Source organism: Drosophila simulans, chromosome 3L (genome assembly GCF_016746395.2).
Source record: "Drosophila simulans strain w501 chromosome 3L, Prin_Dsim_3.1, whole genome shotgun sequence".
Taxonomy (NCBI): Eukaryota; Metazoa; Arthropoda; class Insecta; order Diptera; family Drosophilidae; genus Drosophila; species Drosophila simulans.
This window is the reverse complement of record NC_052522.2, coordinates 16,789,719-16,812,903: the sequence shown is the minus strand read 5'-3', so window position 1 is coordinate 16,812,903 and position 23,185 is coordinate 16,789,719. Positions and strand designations below refer to the sequence as shown.

The window sequence follows — 23,185 nt, the reverse complement described above, 5'->3', positions numbered from 1 at the left end:
CTGAGGCCATTTTATTCAATTTGGCTGGCCCCGAAATAAAAAAGAGAAAAAGAAGGGGCAGGGGCGGAAACGGAAGTATGTACGCAGGTTACACAACAACAGGAGGACCAGCAAAATGGCCAGGAGATGGGAAACGGAGCCGGAGAATGGAGAATGGAGAACGTAGAATGGAGACGGGAACTGCTGGCTTCACTGTTACTACACTCTGCTACGTGTGACAACAATAAAAGTTTTTATTGCCGCCGCACACAGATGCGACTGAGGGGTGGCACACACAGATACACAAATACAGCGACAAAGGGGCAGGAAAACCGGGGAAAAACTGAAGACAAAGAGAAATTAGCCCCCGTTTCGGGTGCGACTGCCGCATTATGCATAGAAAAATCTCTCGTACTCGCTCTTATCTACCATAAACTTTTCAAAACACAATGGCGGAATCTCCGAAATTCAACTACTGCCGCTGACAACAATAAGTCCGCTGGGTTTTCCACCCAAAACAATGATGGGTCCAAAGGACATTTGTCCATCAGGAGTAGGATAACACGAGTGTCCCCTGCGACAGCATGTCCTGGCCATCAGGTGACAACACTTTTGCCCTCTGCCTGATCGATGGCATAGGAAAGCTGGGCGAAATGAATTGAAATGAAAATTCATTGCAGTAGAAATCCTACGACGTTTGTTATTTATAATGTTTCTCAATAATTCCTAGTTTCAGATTTAATCAGAAATTCAATTTGATTTATTTAGTAAAACAGCTTGTACATGCGCTATATATGATTTTTATAAATCTTAGTTTAAAATACTTTTACTTTGGCTTAAGTCTGAATGGTGTTATTCCAAAATGATAGTAAGTAAATTTACCCACTCAGTCAGGAAAAGCTACGCAATTTATGCTTGCATTTTCCAACCAAACTGAAATATATGAGTATCCGTAGGTTCCTTAATTTGCATTTTATAAGCTTTTATAATTCCATTTTGGCGAAATCATTTGGTTTCTTGTAGAAACAATCAGAATTTGAGTGGGTGCTTTACCCTTTCTTAGAATATAAGTTCAATAATTGCTAGAGTTGCTTGTCGAATGTATTTTCCCTGGAATTGGAAAATCGAACTTATATATGATATTTGGAAACAGTAGGTGGAGTGCAGCTTGGGTGAGCTTGATATGGCACAGGTTCCCGTGGATTTTCCTTCACTTTGATCTGTGCCAAATGGCGCGACGCTGTTTTTACCGCTTTTTTCGTTAGCTTTTCCAGCTTTTCCAGCTGCTACTGCTGATGACGCTTACAAATGATGAGAATTTGAGCAGCGTTTTGTCCATCGCACTTGGCCGCTCTCAAGTGGCCGCCTACGTGTGCCACATGCACAATGGCAATGGAAGTCCTGCCACCCGGAATCCTCAGAGTCTTTGTTTTTGAAAAATTGTCTACTTCATTTGGGTTGCTCCAAACGAGAATGGCCATGAAATATAACAGTACTCATTATGTTGGGATTACGATGCAATCAACGCAGAAAAAAGTGTCAGTCAAATAAATCACTCGCCAAACATGAGGAATGGAGCGTCTGCAGGGGCGGTCCTCTTTCCAAATGGAGATGGTGGGTGATGGGGTGGGGGTGGCATGGTTTTGGGGTCTGGCTCTTATTTTTCGGCCGCCTTGACAGCCCAAGAGAAAAAATAAAAGACGAAAGAATATATATTTCGGGTATTCCAGGCCAGGCGCAATGTCAACATCAACAGTTTCAACATTTTGCCGCTGTGTGTGTGTCCGTTTCAGGGGTGTTTCAGGGGGCTGAGGGTTCCGTTTCAGGGCCGGAGTGACTGAGGGGGCATAAAAACGAAAGCGTAGTTGAAACTGACAGCAACGATGATGCCAGGGAAAGCGGGAAAAGCGGGAACAGCGGGAAAAGCGGGAACTGTGGGGAAAAGCCAGCGGTTGAGGCTGTCACACTGTTTGCTCCCGGAAAAGCAGAAGACCATGCCACTCGAAGCCTGACTTTTCGTGGTGGGATGCGAGCCAACTGAGTGGCAAATTTTTTTTAATTATTCAGTGGCTAGCTGAGAGGTTAGATTTCTTCGAAACCGAGGAAATAAAAACGCAGTTCGGATTGACAGAGCAGCGGAATGGGAGTGGAGTTTAATCGATTTGCATGACTGAATCTTGAGAAACCAATTTAAATATTAAATTAGACACTTTTTGAGATCATGGAAAAGTCTATCAATCATTGTCTAGCCTCACAAGTTGGAATACTTATCGTTGTGGATTTGAAACGATAAGGTTTTTTGGAACGCCATTACTGGTGTCTAAATAATTTATAAAGTCCTTTAAAACTGTCAATGAATGTTTATGTTTTTTTAACACTTTAAATGATTTTTACATGAGAAGCAAGAGAATGAGCAAAATGGAGTTATACTTTGTTGCTACTGGATTTTATTCTTTAATTCCGCTTTAAATAACTAAACGTTATATGCAATGCAAAATGGCAAACAAACTCTCATCCGCCAGCTTTCCTTTCCTTCCCTTTTCTCAAATGAGGATCCATTTTGCCCGCTGCGTAAGCTAACCCTAAGCTCCATTTATAATGCTCCTTGCACTCTGTAATCCGTGACCGCGATAATCGCCTCTGGTCCGGCATAAAACTCTATTTCCAACAATTTGCCCCGTCGACCGGCAACAATGGCACAACAAATGAGCATGCGATTTGCTTGTGTCAGCGGAGGTCCAGCGGTTTCGGTATGGTGCGTATGGTACAGTGGAGACCCGCAGCATCATCATTGGGTCGGGACCGCAAGTTCTCTGGGATTCTCTGGTTGGCCAGAGCTTATCTCGGTTTCATTACAGTTATTGTCGTTGTCATCAGTTTGCCATGTGCCACAATGTTGCACAGAAGCCAACTTCAGCTGCAACTGCGACTGTGAATGCGGCTACCGTTTGCCACCCCATTTTTGCCAGGATTTTCCTTCAGATTTACCCCCCACCTCACCCCGGCCCGTTCTTCAGCAGTTTCCACTTCTTAGCTGAGCAACAACAAGGGCCACACTTCCGCTGGCTGCTTGAAATAAAAACTTGCTTGATTCACACACAAAAAGGGGAGGGGGTGTGGTTCGGGAAAATTGCACTGCAGCACCGCAACAAAAGCTCCACACACACACACAGACTCGTCCACAAACACACACAAAATACGCAAGTACAACATCTAAATGCAATGCCATAGAAAAAATGCAAAAACGCAGTTTCCGTGCAAAACAAAAATAGCGAAAAAAGCAGCTATACAAGAAAAAAAAATGCTCGTACATAATATAAGTGTAAGCGTCGATTTGGGGGCGTTTTGCGGGGGCGTGGCACTGCCAGCTTCACACTTGAACACGTACAGAGCCCGCGGCATTCGACGTCTTTGACTTGCCAATGCCAAATCCACCCAGAACCACCCACAACCACCCACTGGCCACCCACCCACCGGGCTTCTCCTCACATTAAGCGAGCGCTTAAAAGTATGCTACAGGATTTGGCATTTGCTTAAAAGCTGTTTCGACCGATTCGTAGGGATTATTTGATTGCGAGGCGTTTGCATAAATTGATTCTAAAGCGGCAAAAACAGTAGCAGCTGCAATTCTAAGCTCTTGTTCTTCTTCAGCTTCTGGCCCGCCTGCCAGTTGGGTCTGATTTATTACACTCGTTTCAAACACTGCGGTTGCTGGCCGGCAAATGGACAATGCCCAGTGCCGCCTGCCTAATGCGAAATACGTTAAATAATAAATAAATATAATGAAATATATGTGTGGGCTGTGGACGGAACTGTGTGCATGTCTGGCTGTCTCCTGGTTAGGCATAAATTCGTTTTATCTGGAGCCGCAAAACGAAAATTGCATCAAAACAAAGGTTTTCTCTACACATGGCAAAAAAAAGAAGGATCAGACATTTAAAGCAAAAACAAAAATATATGTTGCACTAAAAACCAATGGCTGTGAGATGTAATTAAACAAACATGACGTGGAACAATGTAATAAAAGTAAAATATCTCCAAATTCACTGCGGTTATGCAATCACTTTTAAAACTTTATAATACATTTGATATAGAATACTAGTTTCTATGACATTTTCCTGTTAAGAAACAATTTATGAATAATTCAAATAGGTACATTTTTATATGATTATAACTGTTTTTACGCTACTACGACAAGCTAGAAGGTAAAAGGGAGTTTTAAAATATTTTGAAGGTCCTGTTTGCAACTTTTTTGCTTGTGTATTCCTACCCCTCCCGTCGCCCCCGCCAGCGCCATTGGGTCAACAGTTTCGGTAGCTGTTTGGCGGTGACGTTTTTGTATAATTAATTTTTCTTGTTCAGTGGTTTTGTACAATCAACATTCGATGTAAAAACATTGCAAACAACTGCCACGCATACAGGCGCACTTAAAGCGGACTCCCACACACGCACACACACACGCACACACATGCACATATGCAGAGATGCCATACATACACGGAATGCCACCGCAGGACAACGAGCAACAACAAGCTGCTGCACTCTTGGGTCCAGGACCTGGTCCTCCGCCACGTCCTCGTGCTCGTCCTCGATTTCGTCCTGGCTGCTTGCATATGCATGCGAAAATGTTAAAGCAAATAAGAAAGAGTGTGAAAACGAGCAGCTTGCCATGTAAACAAGTAAACCAATAAGTGCATTGGTGTGTATAAAAAGGATATACACGACGAGCACCGAACCCTTCGAGTGTGTGGCTTTAAAAACTGACCAACTAAATCCCCGGTCTCAGTTGCAGCTTCACTTCAGCTAAGCCCGTCCTCGGCCAAAAAGTCCGCCCACGAAAATCCAAAAAGAATAAAAACAAAAAAAAAAACTGATTCGATCCCGAATATACAAACCAAATTGTTTAATGAATTACTCGCGCTCGTGTTGCCTTTTCTTGTTGTTGTTTGCACAATTTGTTTACGCAACGCGTGACGCTTAAATGCTAAATAATGCAAATGTAAATGCGCTGGCATTGTTTGAGTTCGCATTTATTTGTCCTTCCCGCTCGCTGCCTTCTGTATCCTTGCAATCCCTTTTTTCCTTATAAGCTGGTAATTATGGCAGGGCTTCAGCGAATCCTTACGATACGACGACGCACCCCACACGCTAATAAATTCGCTATAAAGCAGCTGAGATTTTGTTTATGCATTTCACGGCATTCTGAACTTAATTGCTTGCTGCTCTGATTTCGTATTCATTGATGTTTGCTCTTTGATTGTATAATTTTAAGATTTTCCACTCTGCATTTTATTTTCACAACCGCCAAAGGATTTGGCATATAGAAAGTGCTCGGTAGCTTGAGTTTTGAAGAGCATTCAGTCTTCGTGTATTTAGACAATCGAAATTCACCCGACCGATTTTGTATTAATTTTCTTCGTCATCGTTCCGCAATAAACATGAAGCGAAATTAACATATTTTCGCTGGTTTTCCGTGCCTTTGTTTTTCCTCGTTTTTGTTTGCACTCTGATCGATTTGTGCCGCGTAACTAACGAGGAAAAGGCGCCGCCCTTTCCCATTTTCGGGCAACTTTACAATTGGTCAGGGCTTAAGTCGTGGAACATTTTCAAGTAAATCCCCTTACCCGAATTGCGGCTCTAACTTATGATTCGCGAAAAAATTACATTAGAATTGCAAATTGCCGGCGGTGGCATTCAACATGGCTAAATAAAAGTTGTGTCTCTCCGCCCATGGTTGGGGTCATATGGGGGAGGGGGCGTTGCCGAAGGGGGAGGGGCGCTGCCGACAACAAACAAACTCAAACATTTATGACAATAACTTCTTAAATGCTTTGTTCTTGCCGCTGTCGTCGGGCTCTCGACGTGGATTCCGCCCCAAAGACCAAGAAGACCAAGGCCCAAGGATCCCAAGCACCGAAAGTCCCACGAAAGTTATATAACGACCGGCTGGATCCTTGGCTTTTTCGGGTCCAGCATTTCGACGTTGAATTGAATTACTTTTGCGCCAGTTGAAATTTCAATTGGCAGAGGAAGGTGGCAGGAGGAAGGAGCACGAGGAGATGGCACATGTGCAGCCATATGCAATGCACTGGCCGGAAACGGAAATGCACGCTGCCATTTTAGCATGCCGCCCGCCCGCACACACACACACACAAGCAGTCCAGATGGGTAGGAGAGAGTGAGAGGAGGGAGGGATACAGGGAAAGCGAGAGAGAGAGGAAGCGGGGCATACAAATGAGGCGTTGAATAATTGAAGACATAAATTCGCACTTGCACATACTGAAAAAATATAAGAGAGAAGCTTTTTATTGTTGCCGGCTCTTGGCTCTTGGCTTCCGCTGGCGCTCCAGTTGGATATTTTCCCCTATTTTCCCAGCCTGCCCAATTCACTTTTTATTCTTATGTATTTTGCATTGCTCGCTACCCGGCAGCATGTTTAATTCCCAATCTCGGGCGCAGCTCGGCGACCAGGCCACCTTTGCACTCGAGAGCGCAGTGGGTGGCCAAGGATTCGCCACTCAACCTGCCGCTCCACCGCCAGCCACCAGCTCAGTGACCCACGGAAGGAGCAGGTTCAGGAGCAGCAAGGCAGTAGCGGTGGAGAGTTGCTCGTTTAACTTTCATGAAATTATAATTTGCTTTGTAATTCGAGCATCCTTAGCAGCGATGACGGGCCAGCCAGCCAGCCAGCCAGCCATCCAGCCAGGAGCAAAGGGAGCAGCAGAACCTTTCCAAAGACCCAGAACGCAGCAGCCAGGAGCCAGTAGCCAGGAGAGAGAGAAACCAGCACTCAGTAGCCAGAAAAGCATATAACTACACATTGAAAATATTTTAATTAACGAAAATTGTTCTGCAAGTTGTTTTATATGGCCGTCGAGCAACTTTAACTGCTGCCCAAAAAAGGAGGCGGATTGGAATAGAACGAAGGTCCCTGGGAAGAACTACCCTCTCGCTGAGAAAACCAATCCCATTAGAAATCTCAATCCCACTCGCAAGTCTCTGCAAAAATATTGAGCAGCTGCTTCCATTCTTGGAATGGCACACACACACATATGTATATATATTACATTGGTTGGAGGAGTACATATATCTTACTTATGCTCGCAAAGATTAAAAGTTTTTCAGTGCAAGTTCTTGCCTAAGCTGTAACATCTTTGTATGGCCCCAATAGACCCCCTTAACCCACCATCTTCCTTTTGATTTCATTTTTTTTATATTTTTCTTTTCTGCTGCCTTTTTTGTGTATAACCCGCTCAAGTTGTTTGGCCTGCCGCAAAATGTGTGTGTGTGTGTTTGTGTGTGGGCCTTTGGGTCGAGCTGGCGAACCTTTTCAAATCCGAAATCGATATTAATTAAATTTTAGTAGCTCACACGAAGAGCTCAAGAACTCTGCGGCAAAGTAAAAAAAAAAAAGAAAAAACAAAAAAAAAGTGACAAAGTTTTTGCGGCCAGCTTATTAAAAGTGATGACAAGCTGTGGCCGAAAAGAAAACTGTGTGCGAAAACTGCTTTCATTAGGGTTATAATGGAGATTGACGCCGCTTAAAATGCAAGTTTATCTTTCGGCATGGCCAGGCAAAAGCAAACTTTGCTTGTCCAGCAAATTGATAAGTGGGATAATCCCGGGCACGAAACTAATTTGAAAATGCTTAAAACACTCAGCTACTGGACGCTGTGATGTAATGATCTGGGAAATATTCGATACCCGTTCGGTCAATCCAATCAAATTATATGGCAGGCCGCTAACAAAGAAGGTTTATGTAAATATTAACTCTTTTGTGCTGTCGCCTGACCTTTTGCTGACCTTTGTGGTGTCATAGTGCGTGCCCCATTAGGTTTTGAGCCATTTCATTTGCTTTTTTCCATTAATAGTTGATCTACTAAGCCCGAGGCAGCATCTATGCAAAACCGTTTTCCATCATTCGCCATTTGCCATTCTCTATCTATCTATCTATCTGTATCTACGTATCTGCAGCTGTTTCTATATCTTTCGCCCCATCTCGTCCTCCGATTTCACAACTCTCTACACAGCAATTTAATATTCATACTTGCGTTCCAGTCGTGCAGCTAATGTTGGGGCTTGGTTTCGGTTTCGGTTTTGCCACACTCCCATTGCTGCCGTTGCTGTTGCTGCTTTGGCATAACAAATCAAGTTGCGGATTATAAATGGAATCCTTTTTTAATTGAAATATATATCCTGGGCCCGACTCGCACGAGTGCGGCTCATTAATGTGCCACTCGACCATTCCCAGGACCTTCGTTCAGCCCTCCTTTGTCTCTCAATCGCTTCGATTGATGCGTTTTTGATTGCAAGTTTACCACAAACAGATCGTTCGAACGCAAGTCTGTATATGTGGCACAGTTGCGGTGGAAACTATAGCGTTTGCGCCACAAAATTAATTAATTCGGTATATTTTTGAGCATGACAGTGATTTATTTGGTTTAATATGTGCCGTTGAGTTAATTTATTTCGTTTGACAAGATTTAAAACATTAAATATCTCAAAGATATTTGCTAGTTACTGCCCAGTTCTATAACTTTTACCGCAGCTGTGTGCACATAGTATGTGCTAGCAGAGGAATTGAGTGGTTTGGTGTTGGGCATTACTCATACGCAGCGTGTGTCGGTAGCAAAAAGCAACTTAAATTCTACTTACAGCCAAATATGTAATAAATACGAGCTTAAAAAAGTTTATCTATATTTCAACCGCACGCAGTCATGTGCTTACACATACCCACACACACACACACTCGAACATCGGTGGGGATTGTACATAAGAACTCGATGCTGTTTTTTTGCTGTCGCCCGGCGAAAGTTTTTTGAAAGATGTCCCACCCCCGGGAAACTGCCAGCATCGCACACGTCCAGCTCGGAAAAGTTCACTTTTTCCACAACTCGCCCCCAAACTACAACAATATCTGCTGGGGCTTTTTTCCGATGTGGCACAAACGAAAAATAAGTAACTGCCGAGTGCAGCGGACAGACTATCATTAGATGTATGACTATTCAGTTGCAGCTTTAAAGCGACGAAGTGTGTGCGGCTCTTTTGCCCAGCATTTTTGAAGAGCGTCGGCTGCCGGTACTCGTCCTTCGTCCTGCGTCCTTTATTTCAATTTCCCAGGCAGCCGCCACAGCCACCAAAAACCAAATCCTGACAAGCCCGACGCCGTATAAATTGTCGCAATCAAGCAGGCATACAAAAGCGGGGGAAGCCGAACCAAAAAACGGAGCGGGCATGAGAATCCAAGGGGAAAAAAAGAAAGTGCGACGGAGAATCGAGAAGACCGCCAGCAAGATGAATTACTGCAAATTATCCAGTTAGAACTTCGGGGACTTTGAAACAAAACCAAAGGCGTCCTGGCTGGGCAGGATAAAGCGGTTCGCAGACGGACATCGGAGGGTGGGAATTGCTGACGATTTAACGAGTGGCCGGGCAGAGCTTCATCCATCCGTTCCGGCATTAATATACGGGTGTCTATGGAATGTGCATTCCCGGATGCCGACAAAGTGGAGCGTTCCACGAAATCGCTAACAAACACGATTGTTCGCATAACCAGCCAGCCAGCCCTACGCTTCTTAGCCGCAACTTTCGCAATAAGCCCAAATCATTATGCACTTTTCGCTCTCACAAACTGAACTATAAGCTTTACTTAAGTGTAGAAGCTACATTTCAAGGAAATGCGACATATATACACAGTTGGTGAGATATATACACATAATATTATATGCTGCTATTCAAACATCTCATAATTGCTATCATACAGATAGATTTACAACTTTCTATTAAAACAATGAATCTTTTAAAGCTCGAAAGGAGTAGAAACCTTGAATATAACTCAATATTAGGAAAACTGTTTCCGCCAACTGTGGAAATTTGACTTTAACCTTTTCCCATTTTCAGCCTGCTTGTTGGCTCTTTTTTTCTATTTTCATTCGACTGGCCACTGCCTAATTCTTCTGGGGCGGGAACTCAAATAAAAATCACCCGCAGCACTCTTTGTCGGCCACATTCATTAATGTCAACGGCAGTCGCCTCGTCTAGGACTCACTGTAAGCACATAATGTGCCGCAGAACGCATAAAATACATATATACATACCATACAGACGCGTACATATACAAATGTCTGACACTGTAGTCTTCGTCTGAGTTTCAGTAGTCTGCCCGCTGTTTTATATAACGATTACGATAATGAAGCGTCGCCGTTTCCACTGAGCGCAGCATTTTTGTACACAAAATGAGCCAAATGAATGGCCCGGCTTTTGGGCGTTTCGATGGTTGGGCGGTGGTTGAGTTTCAGGGGGGGGAGGGGGGGAGTAGAGTGGGCGGAGTGGCGGTACAGCATCAACGTCTGTCGTTGATGGCTTTTTGAAGTTCTCCGCGATGGCAGGCGGCGCAATGATTGGGGATTATGACGAATTAATGAATTCAGATTTAAATAAAATTACGCGCGCCTGCTTGTTAGTGGCACACACATTTACATACATTTGCGGCCAAGATAATAGCACTTTTGGCTTTCAGTTAATTGCGAAAGTTAGTGCAATATCTCGGGCACCTTAAGGTTGTGCAAAAATGTTGCTTTCAAACGCATCAACAATAAAGTCTAGTATAGGAATTTAAAAACTTAAACTAATATTTTATAGAGTGTAGATTTTTCTGCCATTTTATAGCTAAATGTAGAGATTTACTATTATTGCAGCAGCAAGTGTAACCCATATTACATACAGACAAACCCATACCTTTTGTTGCTGTTCATTTAACGTTTGCTAATAGAATTAAAGTTTGCGGTTGCCCGATGAGGAATGGGAGTGGAAAAATCAAGGAGGGCGGGGGAAATCGGAAAATGGGCGGCATAATGAGTCGGCCACCGATCCAGGGGCAGTGTAATTATGACAGCTATAGGTGGGGCAGAGGGGCCATTCTCCCATTCTGCCATTTTGCCATTTGGCCATTCTGCCATTTGGCCATCGATGGGCGGACATTAACAACAGGCCGCAATTCGAGCGCAGTGTTCGCTTTTCCAGTTTTGCCCGCTTAATTAACAACAACAATTGCAATTGTGCTGCCCCGCCCCCATCCGCAGTTCTGTGGCACACCGCCCCTTATCCTTGCAGCACCTGAGCTGGCAATTTTTGTGTCATTTGGCGCGTGTAACCTTCGCCGTTCGTTTGTATTGTGTTGCGGCATTGTTGTTGATTGTTAATTGAAAAACAATGTTGTAGCTGGTTGCATCGGCGGCTGCACTTGAAGAGCTGCGAATTGCGAGGCGCGAACAACAGCTACACTGTACGGCAAAAATTCCGTTCATAAATTAATAAAATATGCCATCGAAATCATAATCCTATTAGATTTTACAATGCATTATTAATTTAACAACAGTATTCGCTGTGTAGGTATATACAATATATTATGTTTAGTTTAAGACAGTTAAGAATGTGTTGAATTGTACTTAAAAAGTCGAAAGTTTATATAAATGAGTAACCCTATATACTAGAAGGCATCTTAACACTGTGATTAAATTTCACAAAGTTTTGTATGCAGCCTGGTGTTGATCAACTTTTAATTTAAAACTGAAATGCGATAAAAGCCATTTTTATGGAAGTTCATAAATCGAATTCAAAGCACTCAGATCCAATGAAAAATCGCCTTTTTTGCCGTGCAGCCTCAGAAGCTGCAGAGTTTTCCAGCGATGGGGTGGTGGGCGGAAAACTGCGGCGCAAGCTTAATTAATTTTTATAAGGCCGCCTTCGCTGGCATCGTGGCTGCATTTTAATTACAGTGCACAGGAGTTGCGAGTTGCCTTAAGCGCATTGATTAAGCTTAATCAATGGCCCATAAGCAGGCAGTCAGGCAGGAGAAGATTGGCCAAGATGGATGCAGGGTTGGTCAGGGGTATGAGGTATCCAGGGTCAGCTTGCAGCTCATTAAAGGCCGCATCGCAACTTTGACAAGAAGTGTGCAATTAGCAGTTGGGCGAACGAGCAGCGAGACGATGGCAAAGTTGTCACATTATAATATTGAATGGCGCACAAGACATCCTGGTCCTTGAGTTCCAGCCAAAGGATTCAAAGAAGTCAAAGAAAAGGAGGTGCTTTGTGGCAAGATAGAAATGGGGATTCTAACCCTATGAAACCAATTTGAAAGGTTTATTTCAATACAAGTTAAGTTTCACTGGCGCCATAACCTTTAACTTTGATTAAACACACATTAAACTTAATACTTGCCCTGGCTAATTGGACAGGCTTTGGTAAGTTTACGGTGATAAGTGATATGTATGGTTGATTTGCAATCTAATCTGCTATGTTAACTGAGCATAAATTTGGGCATTGGCATTAACTTTACAAGCACAAGCAACCAAAGGCTCCAAACATATTTGACAAATTCCAAATTAAGCCGTATCAATAAGTACCTTAATTAAGGCCCAATAATATATTATGAATATAAATATCTCATGCCGTTGTCTGAATGCAAAATTCATTTGATATCTGTCATCTATCATTAATGCCTCAATTTAACAACTGCACAATTCCCGTTGACCAATGCAATTGAGCCGCAATCTGATTGTGATGGCCAATTTAGCAGCACATTCGGTGCATTCATTGGCTGCCTCAATTAAAATATCAAATGACAGTCGGTCAATCAGCCAGTCAGCCAGTCAGTCATTCAGTCAGCCAGTCACTTGGGCAGTTCATCATTCCCTCATGTCCATTTAGCGGGTCTGTAATGAGCCAGTCAGCCAGTGGAAAGTCAGCGCAGTTAGTTAGTTAGTTAGTGCGCTGGTTTGACAGTCAACTATCATTATAAGTTCTTTTGCGCCATAATGGGTAAAAGTTTTGCGCCCCCCCGCCAAAGCGGTGGGCGTATTGAAGGGCGGTTGCTCGGTTGGGTCAGTACTCTCAGTGTGTGTGTGTGGGTTGGCCATTGTGCGCACTCACTTTGCAATTAGCAGCAGTTTTGTCTGCTGCGAACATTTATTCAGGCCATTAATTGAGTTGCTCGCACCGAGGAGGCAAACTTCGAATGCTTATGCACCAACTGAAACAAAGAAGCGAACAAGTGCAGCAAAGTCGCGGCAAAGTGGATGGGAAATGAAAAATGGCCAGATCTTAGCATAGGAAAGAGGAAGTCTTATAAAATTGTTTGTGAATTTGTGCTTACATACCAATACAACTTTTCACGATTGGGGAGCTAACAAAAACCTCGAAATGCCATGCTGACCAATAATACATACACATTTTAAATTAAACGGCTATATTTTCTGCTTGTCTAACGAGACCTTTTATTTTGCTCTTTTCAGATCGAGGATGCAATGTTGATGTTCGATAAGCAGACCAATCGGCACAGAGGTGAGTTTTTTTCCTTATCGTTATCGCTATCGCTGCTGGTGCGCAACAATGCCACAAAACATTTGCGGCCCATTTCCGTGCTTTAACGAGCCGGAAGTGCGGAGCTTAGCAAATGCACAGACTCAAACACTCGAATGCTCTTCCTCCACTCTCCACACAATGTCAATGTATCATGCATGGCAGGATGCTCATAAGCAAAGGGCTAATACAGTTTTAAAACGTTGTCGGGGCATTAAAATGGACGGGCCACAGGATGTAGAAGGACCCGAAAAGATTACCTGCCAATGCAACCGGATATAAGGGCCATAAGAGACGGGCCATCCTCTTACGCCACTCGATGGTTGTTGCCGGTTGGGTGGCAGTGGGCGGTAGGTCGCTGGGCGCTGGCTGCTTCATACGTAGGTGGCAAGTGGGCGGGGCAGGCGAGCGAGGTCAGCAGCTGAGGTGCGCTGGCCGGCAGAAGGCTTAAATCTCCAGTGTACATCCGCTACACGAACTTGTAGCGCACGACTGCGTCCATTGCGTTTGTCCAGCTGTCCGTCCGGATTCCGAGCGGCTGTCAGAATGTCCGGCTTGCCCTGCACTGACAGAAAAGTAGGGAGTTATCACAAATCAGCTACTGAAACCGGAACAAAATGATTTAAGCCGCTTTAGAACTTGTTAATTATGTCAATGGCTAAACTTGGTAATAACTTGAGGAACTTAACATAATCGCCCATTTCTGTAGTCTTAATAGTAGTATGCTTCATAGATTTTTTAAATTAAGTTTAAAATGTATTTCCAACATAAATATCAATTAAGTGAAATGTATCATCCTTGAGATGATGTTTTGCTGTGACATATTTTTGTGGCTTTTCCCCCAGTGCCTGTCCATTTTGGGTCCTGTTGTGTCCTTCGAAGCCTTGTCGTTGTCAATTTTGCCTATTAAAGTTTTAAATGACGCCCCGAATTTCGCATTGCGACCTGGTCTCCAATCCCATTGACATGTCCCTCTGGCTGAAGGGAGAGGAGGGGGTGTCCTATCGGGAATCGGGCTACAACCTGAGACACGGCGCATTAAGATTGATGTGCCCAATTTTGCACAAACCAAAAACACACACTGAGCCCACCACATTCGCATCCACAGCCACCTACACATCCACATCTACATCCACATCCAGATCCAGATGCACAGAGGTCCTTTGCCGCTGCTCAAAAGTAATTAGCTCACACGGATACGAACAGCCGCATGCATCAATAGTTGTTGCTGCACAATCATTCCGCAACTTGCCCCCGCAACCCCCGCAACCACCACTCCCCCCACTAACCACCCAATCCGGCAAGCCACCCTCCCCCCGCCGACCACCGGACATTGTTAACTTTTGCGCCCTTCAAATTACGCACACGGGAATAAGAAAACATGATTTTTGCTTGTGCGCGGCCCATAAAAAATTGTAGCATACTTCTGTGCGCCGCACCGCAGATAAGCGCAAAAAAAGAGAGTGGGCGTCGAGAGGGCGATGGCGGGGGGCGTGCCAAGCCAGCAGATAGAGCCGTGGGCCCACAGAACATTTCGCTTAATTGGACGCTGGAGTACGCTGAAACTGCATGATGATGCAGTCATACATACATAAAAAAGCGAAGGCTTCAAAATGCCCAGGCAGCCCCGTCGGCAGCCAATAAAAACAAATATGAGCCATTTTACAAATAATGCGAAGGCCGCCCAGCCATCACATCAAAGATTTAGGCATCCGGAGAACTGGCGCCCATAATGAGCAATATGAAATGAGTAACACACATTTTTCACACATTTTCTCACCTTTTCTTAATAGTCAAATTTAAAGTTCAGTATGAATTGTTATAGTGTTGGGATTCTGCAATGGAAATAATAAATAATAAATCTTATTCATAATGCCCAAAGAAAACCCATAAGTAGATATTTAAAAGTTAAAGACGTATTAGTATAATTGGACATGTTTCATTTATTGACAATAATTCATTCAAGGACATATGCGCTGGGAATCGAAAGCCCACTTAACTACAACCCATTGACCAAGAAACCATAATGACCATGGGCAACTACTTGAGCGAATTTCCACGAATCACCTACTTTAGCGACTTTGTGATTTGCCAATTTTCCAATTAAAAATGCATTGGGCGGACAGTTTAGCCGGTGACACGACCACGACTCATTGGCCAAGCAATTCATTTTGGCCGGAACATGTCAGCCTTGCAAATTACAATTGCGTGCATCGATCGCCGGATGAAATATGCAGGATTTTATTGTTGTTGCTGCTATTGGCTGTTGGCTGTTGGCTGTTGGCTATTGGCGAGCGGTAAAAGCCAACTGCCCAACTTCACAGGCGACCAGCGGGCAAGTCAATAGAAAATGTGTGTCGTTAATCAAAGGGTATTAGTTGTAGCTGGAGCCTTCATTGCCACGAACCAGGAGAATGGGGCAGGAGCCGGAGGATGGGGGACAGGACGAGGACATCGATGGCGACTTTTTGTACAGTCGGACGATGTACGATGTACGACCTTATTGCCATGAGGAGTCGGAGTCCGTTGCCTACTGGCACTTGCGATATGCCTGTAATTGCATTTTATCGATCCGATCCGAGAGCCCCCTATATATGTCTGTATTTGTATGTGGCAATTGCCACGTACACACACACACACACACTCGCCAACTATAATAAAGAAGGGGCAACGAAAAAAAAGTAGAAAAAAAGGAAAGAAAAGTGGAAAAGACGTCGTTGGTTGCTCCGGCTACACGGCAGCAAGTTTGTTACTCATTCATAAATCATGTGTGCAGCCCAGCGACACACACACACACACACATAGAACATCGGACGAGCGGACATATAGACAGATAGACAAATAGACAGACATTCTAACGTGGTGGCACAGAACTCACACTTGCACCGAAACTCACAAACACCCATCCCATATATCCGTAAGCCTGGTCACTGAAAATTGCAGCGGCGTTTCTCCTTTTTCCTACTAACAAGACCGGTGGCAGTTGGCCCAGAACTACAACTACAACTAAAACTACGACAACCGTTTCATATGGATAAAAAAAATAACAAGCTATAGGCAGCGATATATGAATATGCCATAAAACAATATAGGCAGGCCCAAATAGCAATAACAACAACTGGGATGACAACGACGCGGGCGAAGGCAATTGCAATTACAGTGGAGATGCGATGAGGTGCACTCTATTTTGGGACCCTGAAACTCATTGATTTTTATAGACAAATTTGACATTTTTTAATTAAATTCAAATGAAAGCATAAAGCTGTACATATGCACATTCAAAAAAGAAAAACCTCTGCATATTATAGTTAATAGCTTAGTTAATATGATGCAATGAATGTAAGAGAATATAGTTCTATTGGAAAGTTTAACATTTTTTTAACATTTGCTGCAAATTATTGTACAAATCTCAAGCAAAAACTAATAAAATACTTCACAGAATTAAAGTTGAGCTACCTTAAAGTATTTTTTAAAGTTCCCCTTAAGCAATCTTGCCTGTACAAATAGAGAGTTCAGCGCAGCCGAGCTGCGACCGAAACTATGCTATGAATTTCATTTGGCAAGCCAAGGACATGCCCAACGTGCGCCTAAGCAGTCCATTGTAGGAGGTTTGGTGGGAGGTGGGTGGTGGGTGGCTTTTGCAGGGGTTGGTGGGTGCAGGGGGGTGGTGCTGCTGGTGCGGAGGATCGGGCAACTTTTGGGGGCCGGCTTGGCAGTTGGCGTCGCCAGCCGCCACTAATATTAAAATTGAAAATTTTGTAATTTTTCTTTTTGGCAAGCCGGCGCAGCGCAGTCATAACAGCAGCTGGCTTTGGGTCCTAGTCCTAGTCCCTACCACCGTCGCCGCCCTCCCCCCTTTCGCCCAGAGCATATATCTGTGTCCGCTTCTTGGCAATAACATGCATGAGTGTGCAATTTTTGCAGTTGCCAAGACCATCGTCAGCTCCTATCGCTCCAGCTCCGTCCTGCGGGAAATTTTCGACAGGTAAAAATGGCGGCCTGGCTGAGAACTCAGACTTACCTCAGAGCCATAAGCCTCAAGCCACGGAATTAACTGGGCAACGAGCATTGGTTCATGGCTCATGCAACACGGGCGCATTTGTATCCAGCAGATACATTTTTGATTGAGTTACGTGTGGAGCGTGGAGCGTGGAGCATGGAGCGTACCGAAACTAGCCGGCTTCATTTGTTCCAAGGCTGATTTATGAAGTTGCAACGGAATAGAAGACCAGTTGCAACGGAAGAGAAACCAAATGGACGCGGAAAAAAGAGCTCTTAAATTACGAAATCCCAAGATTAATTATAATGCTTTCAGTACATTGAAGGACTTTCAAGGTTCTTAAAGTAACTTATTCTGCAAAAAAAGGATATAAGGATCTTAAAGATTTAGTATTCCTTTAAAAACCGATATGCATATGAAAAATTTGATGTTGCATTTTCAATTTTAAATTGTATTTCACCGTGTAGCTGGCGTGCAGCATTGCAACGTGCGCTAATTTTATATAATTAAAACAAATACAAACACACTTAAGGAGGCGAAGGAAGCAGCCCGCACATTGTCTTCAGCAAAAGGACCTCGGAGCTTCTTCAGCTCGGCACATGTCGCTAATAAGCCTGCGTGTTTACTGTTACTTGTTCCAACTAATTTGTCAGTTACGCCCAGCTAGGCCACGCCCCCGGTCCCCAACCGCCCATGCCGCCCACCGCCCGCACGACAAGGCAAACACACGTACACAAACAAAATGCGGGCGGCGGGGCATCAGGTGTCTGCACTTGGCCTTGCTAATTGCACAGAGAAAGGGAGCCCTTCTTTTTCGGCCATGTGAAATCTCAGACAATTGCGCTAATTGAAAAGCCCCGATAAGGCCAAAGTGGCGAAATCGGAGGGAAGAAAGCCGTTTTGCAAGGGAATAGTGAAAGGCTAAAAGGGAGACTACCATAGAGCTCCATCTGATAGGAAGTTGCTTCTTACTTCGAACGAGTAATTCGAGGGCGTTTCTGGCATTTTAAAAACTATAATTAAGCCATTGCAACTTCTTTGCCGATTTTAGGTGGGACTACCAAACAGCTCAATTCCTTCGCTGGTTTCAGAAAGAAGCAGTCCTTAAAAAAGATAATAATATATTTATTTAACATAGTAGGAAAGTAAGAACCCAATGCAATTCAAGCCCCAACTCCTTGCTGCATAGAAATTCTAGCAACTTAAACTTTTGCCAGCACAAATTGCAACGGCAAAAAATGAAAGAAATTTAATTAAGCCATAATAAATCCTTTACCAATTCGTCGGGTCCCACAAAAAACCACCCAAAATCCCCCCGGAATGACTTGACATTCCAGGAATTTAAGTTCTCCGTCAGCCTCCAATTGGAAGATATCAAAAATGGCTCCACTGGCCGGCCATTAGGACAAAGTTATTATGCCCCCGATCCCAAGGCGCTCGTCGAGGGGCGGGCTAGGGGGGGGCGTGGCCGAGAGCTATGTCCGCTGGCCAAAGTTTATTATGTAAACTCGGAGCGGGCAGTGTTTGAATTACTCGCCCAGCCGCCACTTGAGGCCCTGCAGGGGATGCATATTGAGGTCAGCCGGAGGACAGCAATCCTGAAATGGCAGGGGTTACGGGTTTCCGGGGGAGGTGGGGGTTCAAAGGGGCATGGGGCATGGGTGAAGGGGGCGTGGTAGGGGCAAGGGGTGAACACTGCCTCTGTCTCGGTCTCGACACTTGAGTAAATTATTTAGCCGCTCGCTCGCTCGCACAAAAGCATATTTCGTTCAATTTTTGCAGCCCTTAAACTTTTTTGCCCACTCACACTCACTCACTGACTCACTCACTTTGGCTCTTTTCTCTTGCAGGTTTTGGCTTCGTTACATTTCAAAGCGAAGATGTGGTAGACAAAGTTTGCGAAATTCATTTCCACGAGATAAACAACAAAATGGTAAGTGAAGCGTGGCGGTCTGAATCGCAGCCCAAGAGGCTTAGCCATCCCATCCATCCAGCCATCCACTAACTCGGCCCTTAGTTTATATTTGGCTATACGGCGAAAAATACTGCCCTAAATCGGTCATCAATTTCGGAATTTTATTTAAATACTTGAGTCTGAAAACTTCCTGTGAATATGTGTAAGAATATTTTCTTAAAGAATGTTCACTACTGGATTAAGTTTCATTCTCCAGTTTCCTTTGGTCATGTAAAGAAAACCTTTCTAAATAAAATGAAGTGAAGAATCCTTTGTTTAAAGTCATTTTTAAAATGTTTAAAATCGAACCAGAAACTTAACTTATTTTCGTTTAATAGCTTCATTTAGTTATATTTATTAATTACAATGACTTCATGTCCTTTCAGGTCGAGTGCAAGAAGGCGCAGCCGAAGGAAGTGATGCTGCCGGCCAATCTGGCCAAGACGCGGGCTGCCGGGCGTTCCGCATACGGTGAGTTGGTAGTCTGGGGCAGCAGCCACGCCCATTCGACGGCGGCCACTTCCGCCGCCGCCGCCGGCTTGCTGCCGAGTAGTTTAGCCGCTGCCGCGTCCGTGCTGCAACAGCAGCAGCAGCAACAGCAGCAGCAGCAACAACAACATCAGCAGCAGCAACAGCACCACCAGCAGCTGCACCACACACACCCACAGTCACCCGCCCACAGTCACGCCCACCACCCGCACACCCACTCGCATAGCCAGCTATTGGGCTCGCTGCGTTACACCCCCTATCCGCTGCCCGCCCACCTCTCGGCGGCAGCCGTGGTTGTCGCCCAGCAGCAACACCACCACCAGCAGCAGCAGCAACAGCAGCAGCAGCAACAACAACAGGTTGTGGCCGCCCAGCAGCAGCATCAGCAACAGCAGAGTTTGGCCCAAGTGGTGGCCGCTGCAGCTGGTGCCGCACCTGGTCTGCTGCCGCTCGCCAATCCCGCTCCGCCCGCCACGCCCTCTTTGCTGCAGTTTGCAGCGGGCCAAAGCAATGCCGCCCTGGCCAATTCCCTTTACGCCGATGCCGCCGCCGTCGTTGGCTATAAACGGCTCTTGGCAGCAGCGGCGGTCAGCAGCGGTCTGCGTGCACCAACCACCGCTTTGGGTGCCCTTCAAGCGGCGGCTGCCAATGTGCCCGCTGCTGCCGCCGCCGCGCAGCTGCAACAGGCTCAATTGCGTCAGAATGCCGCTCTGGCCGCCGCCCACTATCCGCTCAGCGAACTGCTGGCCATGCAGGGCGGCATGGAGATGGGAGCGGGCTCCAATTCTGCGGCGGCGGCGGCAGCCTCACTGTACCAGCTGCCCGGAATCTGACCGCCCAGGCCACAGTGAAACCTCTAAACATTGAATGCCAAATTTCAAAATAACTTCAAAGTTCCATTGAATCTTATAGTTTTGCTGGCTCGTTTGAAAGGCTAGAACCAACCCTTTAAATCGGCTATTTATTTCAGAGCTTATACGAAACTTTCACTATCCTAAGATAGTCTAAACTGGCAATCCTAATCCCGAAAACTAACACACCCACAAGACACGCTCAGTACACACTCGACTACACCTATATATATATATGACTCTCATTCCGTCTCAATGTCCAAAAAATATGTTAAGCTGCTAGGCCTAGGATTACGTGTACTTCTTACAACTTACAACTAGCCATGTACTTACTTATTCCATATGTACTATATATATATCGTAACTTATATTTTGTGACTGTCTAAGCTGCGTTTAGGCCACGCGGCGTATGCGTTATTTAACTAAATTACTCAAATAGCGGCGCATTCGTTTTCTTTCCTTAGACTTTAAGCGAACTTGACTTATTTAAGATATACATATCTAGGCTAAGTGCAGGTCCTAGAGAGCTGCTTAGATTTTGTCGAGACCAACTCGATAAACTTAGACCTTAGACGGCGATCGTAATATGTCTTAGACACCTGGCGACTTTTCTAGAACTTAAGAATGTAACAAAAGCGAACAATGTTTCAAAACAATTCAAAACAGCTAACAAAAAAAAAGTCATCAGCTCCATAGGAAACACTCATTTATGTTTTAAAACGAATTCTCTCTTGTATATCGAACATTATTTAACAACCTATACTTAAACTCATATCAATAGCTCTTTAAAGGCATATTTACCTAGAGCGGCTTCGGATTCGAACCTAGCGAATGTATCGAACTAGCGATTAAGTTGGATAACAAATTAACTAAGCCAGCCAAACTAAGGCCGGTTGAGTATTAGAAATGCGATGTGTGTAACGAAGTTTAGTTTTGAAAAATTGATGAGAGACCGGACTGGACAGATGCAATCGTAGCGGCCGGACAGCTGTCGGAGTGTAATTTTCCGAAATGGATCATGGATAATGGATGTGCAGTGTGCTCTGTGCAATGTGCAATGTGCAGTGCGCAATGCATTCGGGCCAATTACAGGGCCCAGGCAAATTACGGCTCAGACAGCTGATGGCCAACTCCCCCGACTGCCCGCCGTCTCCCAGTTCGAGTACTTACGTACAAACACATATTGTTTGCCCATAGCCATTAATATTTGACTAAACTCGAAACTAGCTATTTATTATACATGCATAAATAACCGCATACACACACACACACATACATCTATTGCATTACGATAAGCGCATTAAGCGCTCAAATTCAAATTCAAAATCAAATTCGAATCAAACTCAAATTCGACTCTAGTTAAATCCAGTGTAACATTAGCCTAAGTTGCAACAGTGGAAGGATGATATATGTACAGGAATCGTACCGTCGTCAGAGTCCTTCGATGCCCAAGATGAACGAACGAGACAGAGAATGAGATGCAGATGGCCAAAAGGGCGGAGAAATGGCCAAGAAATTGATGGGAAAGTGCCAAGAATGCGGAAACGGAAGTGACTCCAGGCCGAAGCAAAATTAATGCAAATTTTTTGATTAACATCTAATAGCTGTCAACCTTCCTTATATTCTCCCCTTGAGTTGTAGTGTTTATCTAGCCCACATACTTATAGTTTTCTGTGTTTAGTTTCGATTTGTATTATCTCTCTCCTATGTTTTCCTAATTAATTAGTTGCGGTGCGGGGCAATGGCCTGGAGATATGGAGCATTTTTGTAGAAATGCACAACGGCAGGCCTTAGAATTGCCCCCACTGAAGAGTTTAAATGATATATATCTAGCCAAATTATTCAAATCTATAATCCTAGCATAGTTACTAAATGTCTTAGATCATAACTGCGTACATATATATTAAGTGTTTAGAATTGTGTAAACGAACAAATGTAACTCTACATATAACTCTATATAAACATAGCTCAAATCAAGGCTGTTAATGCAGAATATAACAAAAATGGCGCGGAATTTATTCCACCCACTAGTTATGCACTGGATACAAAAAAATCGAGTGCAATCTCAAAAACGTTACTTAGAACTCGAAACAAACATATATAACTAGTATATAGCGGCAGTTCCTTAGTTGCCACTCACACTTACACAACTAGAACTCTAAGTACACATTACGATTACGTATAGTAAAGCAGTCGCTCATATTTACACTCTATAACAATTAGTCCTGATATAATCTCAATACTCTTTTGTTTGAACTCATTAGCTATGATATAATCGTGTGAGTGTCAGTAATTATCTGTTTTATGCCTTTCTTTCTGTGCTCTCTCTTGTTTTCCATGCGACTCCCTTAGATAACATCATGTGGGGACTGGGGACATTGCCCGAAGGTGAGAAACCACCACGATACATAATAAAAGTAATCCAGAATCTAATGTACACTATTTTCTATACTTTTACGATTAGGTTTTCCGGCAGCCGCCTATGCTGCCTATGCCGCTGGTCGCGGATACTCGGGCTATCCCAGTTTTGGACTGCCCTATCCAACTGGT

At 44.3% G+C, this 23,185-nt stretch overlaps 1 protein-coding gene across 11 annotated transcripts in view; it reads left to right on the top strand.

Annotated features, from left to right (window-relative positions):
- LOC6738429 (RNA-binding protein Musashi homolog Rbp6) overlaps positions 1-23,185 on the top strand; it is a 175,273-nt gene that overhangs the window by 136,775 nt on the left and 15,313 nt on the right. For 7 of the 11 annotated variants that reach the window (XM_016169359.3, XM_016169355.3, XM_016169357.3 and 4 more), the window contains 5 exons: positions 13,275-13,323; positions 19,192-19,274; positions 19,682-19,766; positions 22,988-23,023; positions 23,100-23,183. In XM_016169359.3, the coding sequence (XP_016032277.1) occupies positions 13,275-13,323; positions 19,192-19,274; positions 19,682-19,766; positions 22,988-23,023; positions 23,100-23,183 (337 nt within the window). Of the gene's footprint in view, positions 1-13,274; positions 13,324-19,191; positions 19,275-19,681; positions 21,663-22,987; positions 23,024-23,099; positions 23,184-23,185 lie in introns of those variants that run through there. The other 4 variants (XM_016169352.3, XM_016169353.3, XM_039294377.2 and 1 more) reach the window with 1 other exon arrangement.